General features: G+C 41.5%; 2 protein-coding genes across 5 annotated transcripts; both read left to right on the top strand.

Moving 5' to 3' along the window:
* The first annotated feature begins 262 nt into the window (after positions 1 to 262).
* Positions 263 to 6749, top strand: c13h19orf47 (chromosome 13 C19orf47 homolog). 4 transcript variants are annotated; one of them, XM_062552763.1, is made up of 8 exons: positions 263 to 358; positions 1839 to 1926; positions 2014 to 2128; positions 3072 to 3153; positions 3327 to 3446; positions 3886 to 3960; positions 4231 to 4313; positions 4508 to 6749. In XM_062552763.1, the coding sequence occupies exons 1-8, from the start codon at positions 340 to 342 to the stop codon at positions 5057 to 5059; spliced, it is 1134 nt and encodes a 377-aa protein (XP_062408747.1). In that variant the 5' UTR covers positions 263 to 339; the 3' UTR covers positions 5060 to 6749. The 4 variants fall into 4 exon arrangements, with proteins under 4 accessions (XP_062408747.1, XP_062408745.1, XP_062408746.1 ...); XM_062552761.1 differs by having other exon boundaries at positions 3886 to 4035; XM_062552762.1 differs by having other exon boundaries at positions 3883 to 3960.
* Positions 6750 to 9671: 2922 nt separating this feature from the next.
* On the top strand, positions 9672 to 17153 carry ttc9b (tetratricopeptide repeat domain 9B). The gene is made up of 4 exons (XM_062553081.1): positions 9672 to 9780; positions 9935 to 10396; positions 15766 to 15948; positions 16921 to 17153. Exons 2-4 carry the CDS (start codon positions 10024 to 10026, stop codon positions 17013 to 17015), a joined length of 651 nt encoding a protein of 216 aa, XP_062409065.1. The 5' UTR covers positions 9672 to 9780; positions 9935 to 10023; the 3' UTR covers positions 17016 to 17153.
* Positions 17154 to 19901: the final 2748 nt, after the last annotated feature.

Below are 19901 nucleotides of genomic sequence, written 5' to 3'. Positions count from 1 at the left end.
TAGACCTACTTGAAATATAGATTTAGTTGTAACTTTATATAGCAGACCAGAAAGACAACATTCTCGCACACAGATTCGGTTTTAGAAATCTTTTCAATATAAATTATGCACCAAGAACATTGCATATCTTAATACAATCACACTGTCGATGTAAGCAGCCTAGTTGAAATAATATTTCAGTTGATTGACACAGGCCATGGACACAGGCTGATGGGATAAACGCACACTAAAGGATGGATAAACGACTTTTATCTTGTTTAACCGGAAGTCTGAGCATATTTATATATATACACCGGAAGTGACTGGGTGCATCGAAGAGCTACGAGCATTGCAGTGAAGATGGCGTCAGAGAAATCAGGTTAGTGTCGAAAAAAGGCCTGATTTTCAACACAGGCTCATGGTCAAATGTTTTGTGTGTTGCTTTATTGATATAGCACAATATCTACAATGTTGAATTAATCCACAGCCATCCAGTGAACATCCAAATTATCCTCCATTTATCGCTCCATTATCCTGCTAGCGGACAAAGCTATGATACCTCGCTACCGAAAGTTGGTCTTAAGAAAACACCGGCAGAAAAGTAGACTTCAACGTTCAACTTTCAGTTAGACAGTATTTCGAGTTATTCTTCTGCAGTAAATGCTAACGTTATTGATCTTGTTATTAATGAAAAGTCGTGCCAAAAAATCTGTTTATGTTGCTAATACAGCGTGACTCAATTAGAACTTGGCTAGTGTTAGCTCATTTGGCTGATGTTAACGTTAACATCCTATTTTGATGACTGTAATGGCAACTAGCTAATATAATTAGTTTTGTGTTCAGTGGTATGTTAGTGTCAAAAAGCAGACGACTAGTGACACTTTAGGTGTTTCGTGGATTGAAGCAACAGTAAGTAATGGGCCTGGCATGTGGTAGTGTGACACATGTTATGGTATAAAGCGCATTGTTGATGCTCTTGTTAGACGTTCTTTCATAGATATACTTGCTGGGTCAGATCAATGGGTCAGATACGTTTTAGGATGTTGACAGGTGTTACATTCCTTTGGTTTATAAATAGTCTACTGTACTGGTTCTCTAGTAGTTCATGAAGTCATTAACTAACATGGGAGTGGTGATCTGACAACTGTTCGTAACATTAAGGGAGGAGATCCTACCAGCAGCTTTCCTAGAGAACACATTTTGCGTGTATGTAAAAGGTGAAACGTTAAGGTTAGTCGTGAAGGTCAGTTTTGTAAACTGCCCCAACCCATGTGTTCATGTAGCTTCCTCATTACTTTCGAATGTGTTGGTAAGCATTTATATCTTACCTCATCCGTCACAACATTGGGGTCACTTGCTTGGTGATTGCTTCTGCTAGCATTTGTCCAGTCTGAAGATGACGTTTTGATGTATGAAGTCTGTGCTGTAATCTCGAACAGAGCACGAGAGGAGAGTAGTGTCCACTAACTTTATAAAGTTTATAGCTATCGGAATATTTCTGGAACGGCACAGTTAGGTATGGATATTCTTTTCGGATGCTGTTTAGCTGGTTGGTTTAATGTGAGGTCATATATTTAAATATCACTAAATAAAGCTTCACCAAATATGGAGTGCCAGTTGAGTATTCTAGGGTTTCAACTGCTGTTAATTCAAGACTATTATTATAGTCTACTAGATTATTATACTTGTGTTGCTGTCAGATTGTGGTTTGCAGCTGTCAGCAACATAAGGATGAACACATATTCAGAATCAAAGTGAAATTATGGTGTGCTTTTAATCAGTTGTATATGGGAAAAATGTATTCAAACTTTGTGTCATCGCTATATGAAAAAAAACCTTTTTCCATGCTCCTCTTCCAGCCACTTCGGAGTGGATTCAGTTCTTCAAAGATGCTGGGATCCCACCCAGTCTGGCTGTTACCTATGCAGTGTCCTTTGTGGATAACAGGTCCGTGACAGTGACATTTTCCTCTTCACTTCCATCATCCTCAAAGTTTTCCCTGTGCTTAAGTAAACTTATTTTCTTTTAATGTAGGATACAAAAGAACATGCTCATGGATCTCAGCAAGGATATCATGATGGACCTGGGAATCTCTGCTATTGGGGATATCATTGCCATTCTCAAGCATGCTAAGGTGGTCTACAGACAGGTAAGGCAACGCACTTTAACATGATAACTGAACTGGCAAATAAAACGCAACGCATTTTACATGGTATCTGAATGGGCAAATGAAAATGTCATGGAATCCATTACTCACATTGTCACACAGGGACATGCAGAATGTTCTTGTTTTTTAAAAATCATTTGTGGTTTCTCAGTGGTATTAAAATGTCATGCTTGACTGTGTTAGATTCCCCACCAAAAAAACCCCATTGCCTCAGGGGACCGAAAAGACAGATTTTGTGATGGAACATTTTCTCATAAGCAATCCCAGAACACAAACCTCCTACTTTGTGTAGACCAAAACAAATTGTACGTTTACTAATTGTGCAGGATAGACAGAACATCGTACCATTCTTTTCTAATTAACAAAAACATCCTGAAGTCATTGTTGAGTTGGAGAAAACATCTGGTTTTGTTGATGATGTACCCACTGAAACGGCATGCCTGTGGAGAAAACGCATAATGGTAGTCAATTCAAAGAAGCAAACAGTAATATTGGTTAAGGAACTGGGTTAGCGTGCAGTTGCCTGAAAGTTTTGGGTTCAATCCCCGGCTTCCACGTTGTGCCCTTGAGCAAGGCACTTAACCCCAAGTTGTGGACAATGTAATCCCTTATTATTAAAAGTGTCACAAGTAACTTTGGACATCAGTGTCCGCTAAATTAATGCAAATATGAAAAATGTAAAAAGTACTGGAATGTGACTCTTATCAGCTGTACAACATGCCTTTTATACTTGACTTATACTTTTTTCACAAGATTGTTTTGTTTTGTATGGGCCGCTCAAGATGATTTTGTTTTGACCCTTTTGCATCTTCTTTCTCTAGAAGTGTGGTGTAGGCGTGAGGGACATGAATGGATAGTACTTTTAGGGAAAAAAATGGTCAGTGAAGTGAGTAACTTTTGCCTTTCTGTTTCTCTTCTCCTGAAGGATATGTGCAAGATGGCCACTGAGGCCATTAACTCTGGACAGACCAGTGTCCAGGCTGAGTTGAGACGCACTGCGAACACGCGTGAGTGTTTCCTCCTCCCCCTCCCCCCTCCCCCCTCCCCCCTCCCCCCTTCCTCTGACTGAGAGAGACACCTTGTCCATGACTAATAGACCTCATTTAAAGAAAGAGGGCCCACTCATCAAACCCAGAGTATAAATAGAATCCCTTTGCACCCTTTTCTCCTCTCTGAACAGCTGCCACCCGCATGATAGCCAGTGCTCTAAGCAGGGATTCGCCACCCAGCACGCCTGCACAGTGGCCTGACAACCGTCTCTCTGTGACCGTGTCCAACAAGGGGGCCAAAGGAACTAAGGGTAAAGACACACCTGCTTGTTGCGCTCCATTCATGACATTTGAAAAGGAAAACAAAACGTAAACTAGAAAAGCACAGAGAATGAAAACCTCCACCAAGCATAAACATAACCGCCTCCTTGATCCAGACAGTGATACGGATCACTCCCAATATTTAATCATTTCTTCCATGGGTCTTTCCAGACCTTCCCTGAAAATGTCATCGAAATCCATCCATAAGTTTTTGAGTTATCTTGTGAACAAACAAACAAACCCAGATGAAAATATAACCTCCTTGGCGGAAGTAAAAATGGACACAAAAATAAAATTCTAGCCTGCCGTGCACGTTTTGCGAATCGGGATCAGCGATGACCATATATGCCTCACAACAACATAAGAGATTTACTGTGTTTTCATTTAGTCTGTTTTTTAACAGATAAGTGTTCTATGTGTTTTCAGCAGTTGCACCGAGCGAGCCAGCCGAGGGAGGGAATGGCCTGCCAGTGAAGCGACGGCGTGTGACTGCAGAAATGGAGGGCAAGTATATTGTAAACATGCCAAAGGGAACAACCCCACGCACACGACGCATCCTTGCCCAACAGGCCAAGAAAGGTACAATCCTTTTCTTGAGAGAATGAGCACAGACTTGTTCTAGAGTCACTGACATTTCTGATCTGTCAACACACAGATCTAGAAACCAGAACATTTGAATGCCCATACCACAAATTGATGTCTAAAAGTGTGTTTGTCTTGGTGAAAGGAATGTTTATTGTTTATTGTTTGCCCTTGATTCTCTGTGCCCTACAGGGAAGGGCTTGAAACGCACCTCTGTGTTTGAGAGACTCGGCGCTGAGTCAAAGGCAGACACTACACCCACAGCAGCTGCCAAGGTAAGCCAAGCCAAGTCAACCCATTGATGATGAATAAAAAAATGTTTATATGCTTTTAAATTTCCCCTCACATCCATTGGTGAAACTGAAATATGTGCAAAAAAATGGCAAAATCTTTCACGTCATCTTCTGTTGTTATTTTAATCCTGAAGTCTGTCTCCTCTCTTTCTGTCTCTCCTGTCCCCCACATCCAGACCACAGGTGTGTTCAGTCGGCTCGGTGGTGGCCAGGAGGACGCTGGCTGGAGAGATGGACCCAAACCAGGTGCTGCTGAGGAGGAGGAGGACGATAGTGATGGCGAAGGCTCTGTGCTCCAGTACGCAGGCGTGCTCAAGCGGCCTCACCCCTCCACAAAGAAAGAACCGGCTGCTACCAAACCAGCTGCTACCAAACCAGCTGCTACCAGACTAGCTGTTACCAAACCAACCAGGACGGCCCTGAGCAGGCTGGGACACAAAGTGAAGGTGCCCCCCAACGAGTCCTCTCCTCCACTCCCTTCGTCTACCTCCTCTGTTCTTGAGTTGGGTCCCAAGCGGAGTATACTACAAAGACTGGGAAAGCCCCCCAAAAGTGGCTCTGGTTCCCTCAGTGCCTCGACCAAGCCGCTCCACTCCGACGCTTTGCCCTTGGCTAGCCCCAAGGTCAGCAGCAGCACAAGCGCTGCAGGTTCAGCAGACTCCCCCAATGCCCAGATGGATGCCACAGTGGTCAGTGTTTTTAAGAGACTAGGCGCCAAGAGGACCTAAGTTGACATATCAAAAAAAAAAAAAAAGATCTCAACTATTTCTCCACCACCACCACTTACCTCACATTACACAGGCAAGACAATTTTGGATTATGAGTTTTCTTTCAGACGTTCATTTGTTACAAATGCGTTCAGATCGAGTCAATAGATTTATACAGCGGAGTTAGTTGAAGGTATGAGATGCAAGTAAAATCTGATAAGATAGTCAAAAAAGGTTATATGATGGTTGTTTGTTTTGGCAACCCTGTATAGGCAACATAGTGATGTAATTTACAGACCTGCATTTTAATGGTGGTGAGGAGAATGCAGCCCATGCTAGCACCTGATTCCCAATAGGAGTTTTTATCGCCCCGACTTATTCCTGAATTCTCTTATGCTCCCTTCTAAAGCATGTCGTGCTAGATGTCACCATACCTCTCCATTCTCTGACACAATTATTGGATAATAGGAAACCAACTCTCACATTATGGTTGCAGTTTGCGTGGACCAGAGCTCAACACCTTTGTTATTGTCATGGAGTGTGGAATGCTAACATTGCATGCTTATTTTCGATTTACATTCTTGCATCGATCAGGAAATGCATATCAAGTGCCACTTGCGTTTAGTTCGTCTGTTGACGGTGTGCTAATATCGTGCAAAATCATTGTTTCCCTTTCAACGCTCACCGTTGCACGGTTATCCCTTTGTGGCCAATTTTAAAAATCTTCACATTTCCCAAAACAATGTATAGCCAGATACTAGGTAGCACACACATATTAAGAGCATTTTTCAACTGCACCATTGTAAGATAAGAGATTTTATTGCAGAAAACTGAAAGATCTGTTTCACTGGTGCCCCAGTAATCAAAAGTATCATTTGGGATTTAGTACTGTTACGTTACTGGAACTTGGTTGTTGGGCCAGCAGCACTGTTAGATACAGTTTTCTGACATCCTGTGGCATAGTGTTCCTTTCTGTGTTGGCTATATAGACAGCCTTTATACCACAAACTCTCAGTCCTGCCCCTTGGGTTTCCAACTCTGCATATTTCATATCTTTTAGTAGCCCTCTTGGCTCTTGGTTAGCAGAGAGCATTTTATTTGGCACAAAGAACATTTTAATTACCCTGATTTCAGTGCTGACCTTATGGCAGTATTGAAAACCTGGTGACATTGTTTTCCCACATTTATTTGCCCAACGACAAAGGAACCGGCATTGTATTATGTTGCCATGGCCTTGTCATTCATAGAGAAATAAGATTTCATCGCTATCAATATAACGCTTAACTGCCCTTAGCGTCTAAGCAATGTTAGCAGGAGGTAATTTTTGTTGGCACAGTTATGAGTTATTTTTTGTCATGGTGTGTTGAGAGTCTAATATCCGTTAGCACCTTTATGAGGTTATTTTTATGTTGCACCAATATTCTGTGACACTCATTGTTCTCAATGTGTCTTATTGGAAAGGGAACCAGAGCTAGACCACCAGCAACCACTGGCTCATGTGTAAGCTTAAGAAAGTGCTGTTGAAGAATACCCTAAGGGTTTACATGTTTCCGTTTTATTTTATTGTTTTTATTCGGTAGGCTTCTGCCATATTTTGAAATGTCAAAAAGAAAAGAGTTGTTTGGCAGTGGTTTTGGTATTTTATATATTAAAAAAAAAACAATTATGTATTGAAAACCTTGTGTAAATTGTAGATAAAATTTTCCCTGCCCTTTTTGTACCGGTGTCTCATATTTTCATGTGAAGCTGTTTTGGAGTTTCTTTGGACATTGAATGCCATTTGTGTTTTGCCATTTTTCACAAATTACGGTAGGTAATTTGCCCAAAATTGTTATCGGCCCTGATGGTATCAACTACCTATCGAGTGATATGACGGACAAATGATAAAATGATCAGCACGACATTTTAGTTTTATTTAAGTAGATGAACAGTGGTGAGTAACTTTGTAGTAGACAAAATCGCTTTTGTCAAATTCTTGTTATGTATGTACTGTGTTGTAGGCTTTCCTTTTATAGGCACAGGAAAATGACAATTACATTCAATTGTCTAATTTATAATAGTGTGAGAACTGTAAAACAAACGATAAATCATTGAAACACATAAAACATACAAATAATATACTTTTAAACTCTTACTAAACACATTATTGCAGCAATATTTATTGTTAAAGAGCATACAAACGGTTATAAATAATTACTTTCACAACTGATTATATAATTCATGTCTTGCTCTTGCTACCAGGCTGGCAAAATACATGGATGTTCCTATCAAGGGAAATCCACAGGGTCTAGTTTCTTAGTAACCAATAGTCTCAGAGTGCATGTCTGTTTGTTGTCAGGATGCTTTTTGTTATTCCAAGTCAACATGAACCCCTGGTTACTAACACCGTAGTTTTGATGGTAGGAATACTAGGAATATTGTCCCTTACTTTTGACATGAATCTTTAAAGGCATGCAAATACCACTGTCCTTGCTTTTCCCTCTGACTGGAGGCACTGCGTGGTGGGTGAGTTGCATGTTGAACTGCATAACACTTGCATAACACTTGAACATTTGAAGATCATTCTTTAAAACGTTAGATACTTTAAAACTGATTTTAGGCCTGGCTAATGTAGTAGTAACCAGCTTGTAAATGGCTGTGCAGTATGTACGTTAGGTAATACCTCCCTCCTGATGCCTTAAGAGACGGCCTAGTAAGAGATACCAGCACCCATGGGTTTTAACTCCCTTGCTAGGGTGTTACATGAACAACTCATCAGAGATATGTGTAGTGGACATATTTGTGTTGTACACAGCAGCCATCAGTGTATAGTATTTCTCATGTTTTGGTGTGTTGCAGCCTTCTGCTAAAAATAATTTGAAATCCATGTTCTTCCTTGTAGCCTACTGACAATACCCTGTAATGACAAAGCAAAAACAGGATTTTACGGGGCGGAGGTGCAAAAGCCAAGGGAATCTGAGATCACAATGACATCAATATTTAGACTCTACTCAGCACATAGTTGAAGCATCTTTTGCAGTAATTGCAGCCGTGAGTTGGGCATATCGGGACAAGATTTTCTGCCATTCTCTGCAGATTCTCTCAAACGGTCAGGTTGGTGTGAAGAAATGTTCAGGCATCTTCAGACCTAACCCAGATGTAACTGGGTTCAAAGTCCAATTGGGCTCTGGCTGGACCACTCACGGACATTTACAGAGCCATCCCTGCTAAAAGAACAAAAACATGTTTTGCAAAACTGTTGAGAATATATATTTATATTTATTTTATATATTAATTTTATATAGGCTAGCCTATATATACTTTTAGCTGGTTAAATGGTAGCCTAATTCTGCTTGTTGTATCACCTCAAGCTGGTCAATTTAGCTTGTCTGAAATTGCTGGTTTAACTTAGTTTGCCAGGTTATGTTGGGTATTTCTTGAAAACCAGGTCCCATTGCTCAACTTGGCTGGGTGGCCAGTCCTTGGAACTGTCCTATTTCTGTCTAACTTCTTCAATCTTGGAATTACGAAGGGCTCTGAAACTGTCTTTGAGCTAGCAGTTTCTTTATCTGCATTGATAGGCTATTGACAGGTGTGTGCCTTTCCAAATAAAGCCTGATCGATTGAATTTACCACAGGTGAACTCAAACAGGCTGTAGAAACATTAATATGATCAAGTGAAGTGGAAGGCACTTTCCTTTATAGCCCATGTTATATTTGACTATAACATTTTCCTTCTACATTATTTTGCAAGAATATTAAAGTCTTTTTTTTAGCTTGGTCTTTGTCGTGGGGTCATGTAATGGGGTAGGCTGAATAGTGAGAGTGGCGCTTTTGGCTGCAACATCACAGCAGACATTTGCTAGGCCTACTGAAGAGTAGCCTATGCACCGTAGGCCTATAACTGACTACATGACCCTGCTAGGTTGATCTATCTAGGCTTAGGCTTGCTCTCGGTGCAATTAGGCCTATAGTAGGCCTAGACCTAATAGTGAAATCAGACAGCATTTTCTCATTATCTAACCGGATAATTAAATTGCATAGGCCTATATTAACTGCAAAGCGTTAATTCTTTGGTTTCAATCACATGAGAACAAAGGGCAGACATATGGCAACCACACTATTTTAATAGCCAACGAACTACACTTGTCTATCGTTAAAACAAAATGAGGTTAAATGACCGGTTGTTATGGAGGTTCTTTCCATAGTAGGCTAGGCCTATAACTGTAACACAATTCTATTCATATTCACATAGGCCTATGTCCGTTTTCATCACCGTTAATTTGCAGTTGTAGGCCTAGAAACATTCAATGGCTAGGTTATTCACATTTCACAACCAAAAGGCTGCAGATCATCAATGTGAAAACGATGGTTGAAGCCTAAACACATTTGTCATAAGCTCCGAATGGGTTTTATTTCGATTGAATAAAATAAAATAAAATAAAAATCGCCATGATGCCTGCTAACTGCAAATGCATTTCGTGATGGTCATAGCCTAAGTATTATGAGATTAAACACATCGGGAAAAGATCGAGCTGATTTCAAAATAATCACGGCGTTGAACAGACAGATCGTGATGCGACGAATCCCCTCTTCCCACAATGCCGTGCAGGCGAGTCTATTTGAGCTGTCTGTGGTCCTGAAACTGCGCGTGCCGGCGGCTCGAGAGCAAACTCAACACAATCGCGTGATCTATCCTCAGTCCTCCAGCATCCTTCTCGGGGAGCCATCACACCGAGGGTAAGAGGACAACAGAGGAGCAGGTAACGTTTTAATCGCGTTATTGAATCTGTATATCAATATTTTCTAACCTCTTATGTCGTGTAAATGGTTCTGTGTTTGGAAGGATTTGCTGTTTCGATGTCTCACTGTCGGTCATTTTCTCCATCACCACTGGGTCTCAACCTCAATGCACAGCCCGCTTCTACAGTGCTACCAGAAGACATCAGTCGTGGGCCTACGAAACAGACCAGCATGGCATTTCGCGGAACCTTCTACTGAACGATATGGAGGCCAAACAACATTCGATTAAAAGCTTGAAGAGCTATCCGGAGGCGGGCGGCCGGAGTCTAGCGGCGGCTGCAGGTGGAGACGGAGGAGGAGGCTATCGTGTCGTTACAGCGGAGATGGAGATGGAGACCAAAATACAGAAAGCCATTGACTTCAAATTAGAGGGCCATCGATGTTACAAAGAGAAAAAATTCCGGGAAGCTATTGGAAAGTATCACAGGGCTTTGCTGCAGCTGAAAGGAGTTCATGTTGTCGATGGGACCACGGGTTCCGAGGTCAGTCTGCTGAACCAAGCCGCAGCCAAGCTAACAGAGGAACAGCGGAAAGCCGTGGAAAGCACGGAGATCGAATGCTATGATAGTCTGACAGGTGAGTTTTTCGGTGCCTTTTCCGAGCTCAATTTTGGCGTCACGGAGACAACATTTCCCCAAGCGTCACTGATATGCTACAGATGAACGAGGGCACTTTCCTTTATGTGGGGATGGTTAGGGATGTAGGCCTATCTGATTGTATATAGGCGCTATCAAAATACAGTCCTCATCCGACCTAGGCCTGGGCTTCAAAACATTAGCAGTGACAGACATAAATCAGGATATTACCTCATTAGCACCCTTAACATTTCCATCTTAAATGTAGATATAACTGCACAACCTAGATGTAGGCTATTCCTTTCTTGGGGTAGCCTATGTGTTGAAATATTGACCCCCTCCCCCTCACAAAAAAACCCCTCTGATAGCGTGCATATGTCACATCATCATAAGGCTACCTAGCCATTAGGCCTATACAGGTTTAGCTAAGAAAACATATAGACAAACTCAGTAGCTATCATAGTTATCCTCCATGTACTATACAGCTGTCAATATGTGCCTAATGCTCTGTTCCATTAATGACTTGCATTTGATTTAACACTATGATCTAGACACTACACAATGCTATATACAAGTTATAATTGGACCCCAATCCCTCAGGTTTCAGCTGTGTCTGTGGTTGAATTAAATTCACTTTATTCCTGGTGTTTTGCTACTATTAGAGACATTACACTATTGTACAGCCTACTGCAAAGACTCCCTTTCAATAGTCATTGTCACCTGATGTCTGCTCCCTATTGATATGTGAAAAGATGCTTTTAGCATGCAGTAGCCTACAGAGTAATTTGGTCAGGTTGGACTTTGTAAATGTGGCATCACATATCCAAGCGACTAGTATATAGCGTCTTTGCGTTTGTTGTTACAACAGCAGTAAACATGACCATATGTAATGTAAGGAGAGGATTTTGTGTGGGCCAGTGCATGTGTCAGTTTGTTTTTAATTTTAGGAAAACCAGAGGGAAAAGACTACACTACAAATAAAGAGAAGTCAGTATTTGGCGAGAGAGGACAGGTTGCAAATTAAAACGAATCCAGCCACTTATGATGATGATGAATCTGCCTTTATCTGCTATCCCAGAGAGCCGAAGAGTGTATATTTCCATCTGTAGTAGGAATAAATTCCCTTAAGTGATCCATTTAAAGGGTCAATGAGGGTTATGCTTTTATGCTGGCTGTAGTTGTGAGTATCAGATTTAACCTTTAACCGCTAGCATGGAAGACTAATGAGTTTACGGATCACTGATCTGAAACCAATGCAACACCAGTGCATTAGGCTACTTTTGTTGTGAATTTCCCCCACCACACGGGCGCACGGGCACGCACACACACACACACACACACACACACACACACACACACACACACACACACACACTACACTCCTATTTATTGGGAACATTTTTGTTTCCCCTCCTACACCCTACACACAGCTCATAATGTGTGTGATGGATGGGAGTGGTGGTGTTCCTTCTGTTAAGCAAGGAAATCACATTTGAGTTGTGGGATTTGGTGGGTTAATCAGTTGTATTTTATTTATCTGTCAGACTCTCTTAAATGTGCTCAATTTGGTTGAGGTTTGTAGACAAAATCCAATTCACCACGATTTTGCTCTAGAAGGTCTTTGACATTTACCCCTAGCCCCCTTGTAACAGAAACGGCTCAGTTCTGAAAGTGTTAGCTAAGATAATAGACAAAAGCTTAGCTAAGCTTACAGTCTAAAAATGTAAAGGTGCCATGTCATGCATTGTTGTGGATGTAGCTTGTAGTTTAGGAAGATCCATTAACTATTACGTCCTTGTATTAATACTAAAATAATCATGAATCGCATCTGTCTGCATGTCCGATAAGCTATTTATTTCAAACTTTCTCCTTAAATCTGACTTGTCTCTCCTTTTGGGTTGATGGAATTCTGCTCTGGTGTGGAACTTTTGGTAGGGAGGGCACCATTCCTGTTCTTGATCACTAACATGTGTTAATGTTGTGGGTAAGATTTTGTACTCGTACAAGGTTATTGCCCAAACTATCTCTCAGGTGCATTTTCACTCGGACAAAAATTGTAGACCACATTTCTTAGTGGATAACAAAGAATGACGTGCTACAGTGTATTCGTAAGATAATGCTTTAATTGGATAAGCATGTATAATCTGACCATACCAGTGCCCAGGCTACTTGTTGAGGATGTGATGGCTTATCTCTACTCAGTAGGTCTCTCTTAACTGTCCCAATAGCCTTGCACTACTGTGATTTCATCATTCGTGACATGAGCTATGAGCTGATCTTATCAGAGCATAATTTGGACAGACGCTCCTCTGCTACGCCCTTAGCCCAACTGAAATCCAATAGAATAGATTCAGACCACCATGAACCCAGTGGATGTGTGCGGGCGGCGCCAGGCTATATCAGATTGGTCCTCATGGTGGGGAGAATGCCAGTGCCAGGTCCACAGATGGTAAGGCTCAACTATGGGAGTTGCGCTTGGTAGTTTCCACTGTATGAATGCTGTTTACCCCACGATGAACACAAGTACAGTTTTTGTGCCATTTTTAATGGCTGTGTCCTGGGTGAGAAATGACGATTAGAGTTTTCCTGTTTGTCTTGGTACAACTAGGCCTAGTTCTTTGCCGTATGTTAAACCAAACCAGTCCCAGGTGATAGGCCTACAGTAAGCATACCACTTTTCTTCTGTGCGCAATGGCATTTCTCTGCCAAATCTAACTCTATTCTGTAGTGGCCTGTGCAGCAACTCAAAGTTACATGTCACTAAATATTTCTAAACAGGATAACACAGAGGGATTGTAACAGCAATGGGGTTTTATGTGTGATGATGTGAACTGGACTGACAGTGCGTTTTCTAGCTGGATGTACAAAGCAACATGCATAGGGCCTCTGTTTTGTGATGCTGAGTCATTATAGTCAGAAAATGCAGAATAGAATATATAAAATGTATGATTTGAGTCTCTTTTGCTTCAGTATATATAAGTATACATTCTTTAAATTCTGTAAATAGCTAGTGTATAATGTCTTCGACAAAAGATTGTTGCGATGGTTCTGCTGCTTTAGTGTTGCTGCTGCTGTTGCGGCTACTGCTGAGTTGCCGAGGTCCAGATTAGACTGGTGTGGTGGTGCTTGCGTCAGTGCTGTCTGTCAGAGCTATCTGTGTGCTGGAGGCGCAGGTCCTCCAGGTGTCTCTGTCCATGAGGCAGTCTAGGTCATTCAGGGACAGTCACCCGCCTCAGTCCACCGCGCTGCAGCCCCCCTGCACTAGATGACTGTAGAACTGATGAGTCTCCTCTCATGTGCAGATAACATGTTATTACATGGTGCGCTAAGACCTTTCTTTGCACAGTGTCACAAATATATGTGCACTACTGTGTCCTCGCTGCAGTATCTCGGTAATATCTATGAACAAATGCTACAGTATGTAGCCCCTTTTCACATGAACGCTGTGCCTTGGGATGGTTGCATTTTGAAATGCCTCCCTGCAGGGTCATGTTACAGTGAAACCACTTGCCTTAAGTGCCCTCCTCTGGGCTACAGTCTGCCTCCTCATCCTTCTATTTGAAGGGATGGAAAATGAGAACACTTTTCTAGACAAAACACAACAACAACAACAACAACAACAACAACAGCAGCTCTGAGAAACTGATGCAGACCCCACCACTGTAAAATGTCTCCGGTCATGACATAAGTGTTTGGCGGCCATCATGAAGATTAGTGGTGTTAGTCAGCCCAGTACACGTAACTCAGAAAACATGATTGGGGAGATCTGTATGCAGAACAGCAGATTGTGCCCAGACCAGAGGGCATTTCAAGAAGGTAGCTAACGAAATATGCACATTTTAAGCCCAACCTCATTTAAACTGCTGTTCATTAATTGTGGCTCAGTCATGTCAGAAGGAGCCAGTGAAGCATGAAATTATACATGCTAACTCTGCTAACATGCTAACCCTCAAGGACTGGCCAGTGGGGGAGGGGTGTGGGGGGTTCATTTCCAGTTTTTAAAGCGTGCCAGGGTATCAGTATGTTTCTCAGGCTGTCCTGGAAACAAAATACACCCCATTTCATGACAACATGTTTGTAAGGTTAGAACGAGTTTTTAGACTACCGGTACATCAGAAGAGAGGAGAGGCCAAGCTAATGTGAAATTGGAAACGATGTTGGCCAGAGCACTCTGGTGAAATGCAGTGTCAGCCTTCTGTAGAATGTTGATGTCATTTTGTAAACAGAGAATGTCCACATTACAGAGATATGAGCTGAAGTTCTGACTTACGAGAAGTCCACTTCCTAGAACTGAATGATGATATTAGGGCAGTTCTTTGTGCATCTTTGTCATTAACTTATTTTGAGAAGCGTATTTGATAAGGGAACTACAGAGTTCCCTGGTTTCATAATAATTTGTTCACAGACCCAGGGGTGGACTTATGGATGCAATATCTACTCTGGTAAACACACTTAAGCAAGAAATGTGTGCGCAGGCCTGCTTATTATTGATTTTTTATTTGCTGTCCATAAACATAATTACTTCAAAACATTGTAACCATAGAGAATCCAGAGAAAACGAATACGAGAATTGCTGCACTAGACAATGTAAGTAAGTTGAATACTGGGTGGGTGCCATAATGAGGATATATGGTAGATATGTGAGGGTAAGGATTTGTCAGCACTGTTCATAAACGCTGACACTGACTGCTGTTTGCCCATATTATGACAGCTTTTATTGTGTACGGTGCAGAAGTGTGAATAGGGTTCATTTACAGTTGTGGGTGAAAACCTTGTTGTTTTCACCTTCCACATGCCGCTATGTGCTTGAACGGTTCCCAAGCGTTGCCTGTTCTTCCGAATATGTTTCTTGCAGGCTGGTGTGGATAGAGGCATCGATTAAGATGAAAGGTCCTATTTTGTGTTAGATATTTTATCATATTCAATTGTGCTTGAGATGTACGATTTTGAAGCTATTAGCAGTGATTACTTCCTAAATGGTGCTACTGGGCTCAAAGATCAGGGTATCCAGGAAACAGGGGCAACTGTAGCCCACTGCTACACAACCAGACAGGCGAAAGTGCCCCATAATTCATGAAATGCATTATCTGGTTGTTTGCCTTCGACCTCAGACCATGTTTATTAGGGCAAGCTATAATCAAATATGCATCATTTTCTTGGATTAGCACACACTTTTGCACCATACACAATACTAATGTGTACGTCTGATGACCCCTGGCCATCATGGTAGACCAAGCCCAGTGTAACCATGTTGTATTTGCCTGAGACGAGTGTTATTCTGGAAATATCTGGCCAACTATGACCTTTAATTACAATACTAGATAAATGAAATGCCCCCCCCCCTCCCCCCTTCTCTTTCTCTTCCTCCAGCCTGTTTGCTGCAGTCAGAGTTGGTGAACTATGAGCGGGTGAAGGAGTACTGTCTTAAGGTTCTGGGACACCAGCAGGACCATTTCAAGGCCATGTATCGTGCCGGTATTGCCTTCTATCACCTGGGCGATTATGAATGTGCCCTACGTTACCTGCGTGATGCCAAGTGCCGTGAGCCCACAGGTATGTTCAACAGTACTGGTATGGTTTGGATGAGAACACTTCTATTGTTCTGAAAATACTGTATACTGATGTGTGAAGTTGACTATCTACAGTAGCAGACACTCTTATCCAAAGTTACACAGACTCTCAGCAACAGGTTTCGAGAATCGAACACGGATCAACTGATTGTCAGGCGGTGACATTACTGCTGTGATGTATGCATGGTAAAATGCAGTAATAACAGTAATAAATAGCATTTGCCATATGAAAATGGAGCTGGTGAAATAATGAAAAGTCATCCCTGTTTAATTAGCTTCCGTCATGCATGTATAATAATGGTTTTAAATACAAATGGTCTTAATTCAAATGCAGTGACCATGGACCAGATGAAGTTGGAAATGATGTATTGTTATTGTAGTAATACCAGCACTTTTACCAGGTGATGTCCAATGGAATGGGTTTCCTGAGCAGTTATCTTGACCAACCATTATTAACGTGGAGCATTTTAATTATAATGGAGCGACTATTTATGGAAATATTAGTAATATAATGTTTATTTAAACAATATGGATGTAAACAGCTGGACAAGAAAGTAAGAAATCAATCATTTAAATGGAAAATTGTTTAGTGTATTGATTGCTCTCTGCAGGTTCTTTAAATTATCTAAAGGTTTATCTTACCAACTCAATGAGCTGACAAAATTGTGCAGCCATTGAAATCGATGTCTAGATGTTTATCTTTTTTCAGATCATAGCCGTTCACGGCAGTGCACTGAAACTTATCCAGCAACGACCACGTGTTTGCAAGATGAAAGGGACTCTCTTATGACAGATAATTGTCACTGTGCAGTTCATGTTTTACTGGTGTGACATGATTCAGCACAAGAAAGGAATTCAATACAAGATTGTCTATGCCCATTATATGTCCCTCTGAGTCTGTTGGGTAGATCCAGACCTGAAGTACCATCTTTCCTTTGCTCTCTCCCTCCCACAGATACAAACGTTCTTCGGTACATCCAGCTGACCGAGATGAAGATGAGCAAGAGCGGACAAAGAGAGAGAGAGAGTGGCAAAGACGTGCTGGGCTAACGCCTCTGCCCCCCCTCTCTCTCTCCCGCCCTTTTTCTCCTGACCAAGCGTCGTCGTCCTCCTCCTCCTCTCTGCTTCCTCTGCCCGTCGGCCATCTGAGGCATAGCACCACTCGCAGCTGGACACTTTCAGGGCACTGCCCCTTTCCCCCCTGCCCCCCCTGCCCCCCCTGCCCCCCTTTAGAACCCAATTCCCTTATGGTAAGAAGCCTGTTTTGGTCCCTTTAAAGCCTATTGTTCCCGGTGCTTCGATTTCTCTCCCAGGTACAGACTGACAGAAGAACAACCAACCAACCAACCAACAAACCAACAAACCACCACAGAGAAGGAATCAGAAGGGAAGTAGTATGCAGACATAGTGACAAATGCTAGAATGGTACAGCAACTTAAAAAGACGCTGATCATACAGGATTCCGCATCATGTACCAAGGGTGTGTATGAAAAAAAAAATCATGCTTTTTTTAAGCCAGAAGACATTGGCTGAGCTAGGACCGTATGGAGGTTTCTTGCATTATGGCTGGGCTTTGGATATGAAGGCTATGTGCTGTAACACACATCAAGCCTTTAGTCCCCAATAAGACAAGAGTCATCATACATAGAGTAATGTATAGTGCTTGATTGTTCCAGTGTCCCCTCACCCTGCTTCTACATAATGGTAAGAATAAGCATCGCTATAGATAGTTATCTTTCCTTTTTATCGGTCTTGGTATTCATCTGCCTGCCTTTGTTTTCCCTTCTCTCTCTTGCTCTAGCTCTAGCTCTCGCTCTCTCTCTCTCTCCCTCTCTCTCTCTCTTTCTCTCTCTCTCCCTCCCTTCCTCTCGCTCTGTCTTATTTCAGACATGAATTAGATCTCAGTTTCTCAACTCTTTGTATTCAAGGGCTAATTCAAATACTCTGTTTTCTCTCTACTTTGTTGATTTGGGGGTTTTAGCATCATTGGAGTTACTGATAGTGGTTGAAACAAAAGTGTATGTCTTTTCTCTTTCTGTAAGGACAAAAAAACAGCTCAAGTACAGTCTCTGTTCTACTGTTATCAGGTGTGTTTCGTGAACCAGTGTCTTGAATTAGTTGTCCATTTCTCCTAGTGTATATTGTTAGAATGTTAAGCCTGGCCTCCCTCTTGCTATGAATGGTGGTCCAGTCACAGGCAAGTGTTTCCAACCTTCCTATGCTGATGAAACAGTGGGAGGTACAGTCTACGGGGTACATACTAAAAGTACTCAGAACTCACAGGATAACTGTGTATTTGAACTGATGTAATCAGATAACACGTACAGTACAATTGGATTCTTTTTACTCTACTACAGACAAGAATGTAGTAAAACCTCTTTAGAAGTGATAACATGGTGATTGCGGTCAGACTCATAAAACAGCCAAGAAGACCATTCATATGAGGAATTTTATGCTTTGATTTTCTTGAAATAACTTTAGGTGACAATGTCATCAAAATCAGGCCAGGAGAAGGACAATTCAAGAGCATGTCTTGATTTTGAGTGTGCAATATGTGATGTATGTGTAAGTTGCGGGCATTTATGTTAGGTTTGGGATCGGGAATTTTACTTGACCTTTTGTCAGTCATGTCCAGGCAAATTTTCATGATCCTTTTAGTGTCATTTAAATGCTGACATTTTTTTTCTGGATCCAGAAAAATCCTATTTAAATAGTCTTGGTTGATTCTAAATGGATGTGTCTCAGTTGATTTTCTCCTAGTGATCCCTGCATGTCTACAAACGTTAATCTGGGCATTTTGGAACGGTATGCAGTGGTCTTCATTTCTTGTCCTTTGTATCCAGTATTCGTTGGGCTCAAGGGATATGGTTAATATACAGCAGTGCGTATCAGTAAAATGATACTGAGAAGGCTCTGGATCAACTCATTTTTTTCTACTACCTTATACATGGCAGACAGCTAGTTATGTCAATGGGACTTAAGCCATTGTAAGAGATAAGCTATAGAAAGATTAAGGATCTGAAAGATTAAGTGACCCCACCCACAGCTTTGGTGTTTTTTTGATAGATGTCATTGATCAATATGAAATCACTGCATTTCAGAATAGCTGCAGAAACTAGTTATGGTTCTCTCTGGAATGTCTTCAAGAATCACATGAGCTATACTGTAATTGGAATTGGTTAGCTAGCTAGACTAATGTAGAAAATGGTGTGGATTTAGTTCAGTTTCTGTCTCTCCGTCAAAGAAGACAGAGAGAGTGCTGTTGTGGAGTGAAGTTATCTAAAAAAAAATGTCTGTAGTTATTTCTCTGGTGCCTAATTATCTGGGCGATATCTTCTGGGCCAATGAATAGGACATACCATTGTGCTTGCAACTGCAGAGGCTTACTTCAGAGTGAGAGCCACCCCATTAATCAAAGTGTGCAGCTCAGATCAAAACAAAAGCACAAACATAGGGATATGGACAAGGAAGTAGTGTCTTTTTTTTTCTTTGATGTCATTTGAGATGTGTGTCTGTCAATGGTCGAAGTAGAATTTTGTGGTTTTGAGAATTTTAAGGGGGGGGGGGGGGGGGCGGAATTGAGAACATAACGGTTGTAGAGAGCTTTACTTTCATTACGGTAATGATCTTAAACTAAGAGAGTAAAATTCAAATTTGAGGTTACAACCTCTGTGACAGTGGTGGTAAGTTTGTCATCTTGGATCATGAGTCTGTCTGAAGAGAGAACATATTGTGGGATATTGGATATTATATGACATTAAAACTGGTTGTACTGAACTGCTAGTCCAGGAATGCACTACTGATTGGTATTCGAAAATGATAAATAAAGTTTAAACAAAACCCATGGTGTGATATGGTTGTCATGGAAATGTTTATTAATTCTGACATATTTAACCAGTAACTTTGAATGGGCAGTGCATTAGCGTATTTGAGGGT

This window comes from Sardina pilchardus, chromosome 13 (assembly GCF_963854185.1).
Source record: "Sardina pilchardus chromosome 13, fSarPil1.1, whole genome shotgun sequence".
Lineage (NCBI taxonomy): Eukaryota > Metazoa > Chordata > Actinopteri > Clupeiformes > Clupeidae > Sardina > Sardina pilchardus.
The sequence above is the reverse complement of the archived record's forward strand: the minus strand, read 5'-3'. Positions and strand labels throughout refer to the sequence as shown.

What these genes read in the sequence shown, in the direction of transcription:
- c13h19orf47 (XM_062552760.1), top strand. An exon ending in GTGTCCTTTGTGGATAACAG is followed by an intron (nt 1,927 to 2,013) that starts GTCCGTGACAGT and finishes CTTTTAATGTAG; the next exon opens with GATACAAAAGAACATGCTCA. An exon ending in GAGACGCACTGCGAACACGC is followed by an intron (nt 3,154 to 3,326) that starts GTGAGTGTTTCC and finishes CTCTCTGAACAG; the next exon opens with CTGCCACCCGCATGATAGCC.
- ttc9b (XM_062553081.1), top strand. Translation starts at nt 10,024, where the DNA reads ATGGAGGCCAAACAACATTCGATTAAAAGCTTGAAGAGCTATCCGGAG. An exon ending in ATGCTATGATAGTCTGACAG is followed by an intron (nt 10,397 to 15,765) that starts GTGAGTTTTTCG and finishes CTCTTCCTCCAG; the next exon opens with CCTGTTTGCTGCAGTCAGAG. An exon ending in CAAGTGCCGTGAGCCCACAG is followed by an intron (nt 15,949 to 16,920) that starts GTATGTTCAACA and finishes TCCCTCCCACAG; the next exon opens with ATACAAACGTTCTTCGGTAC.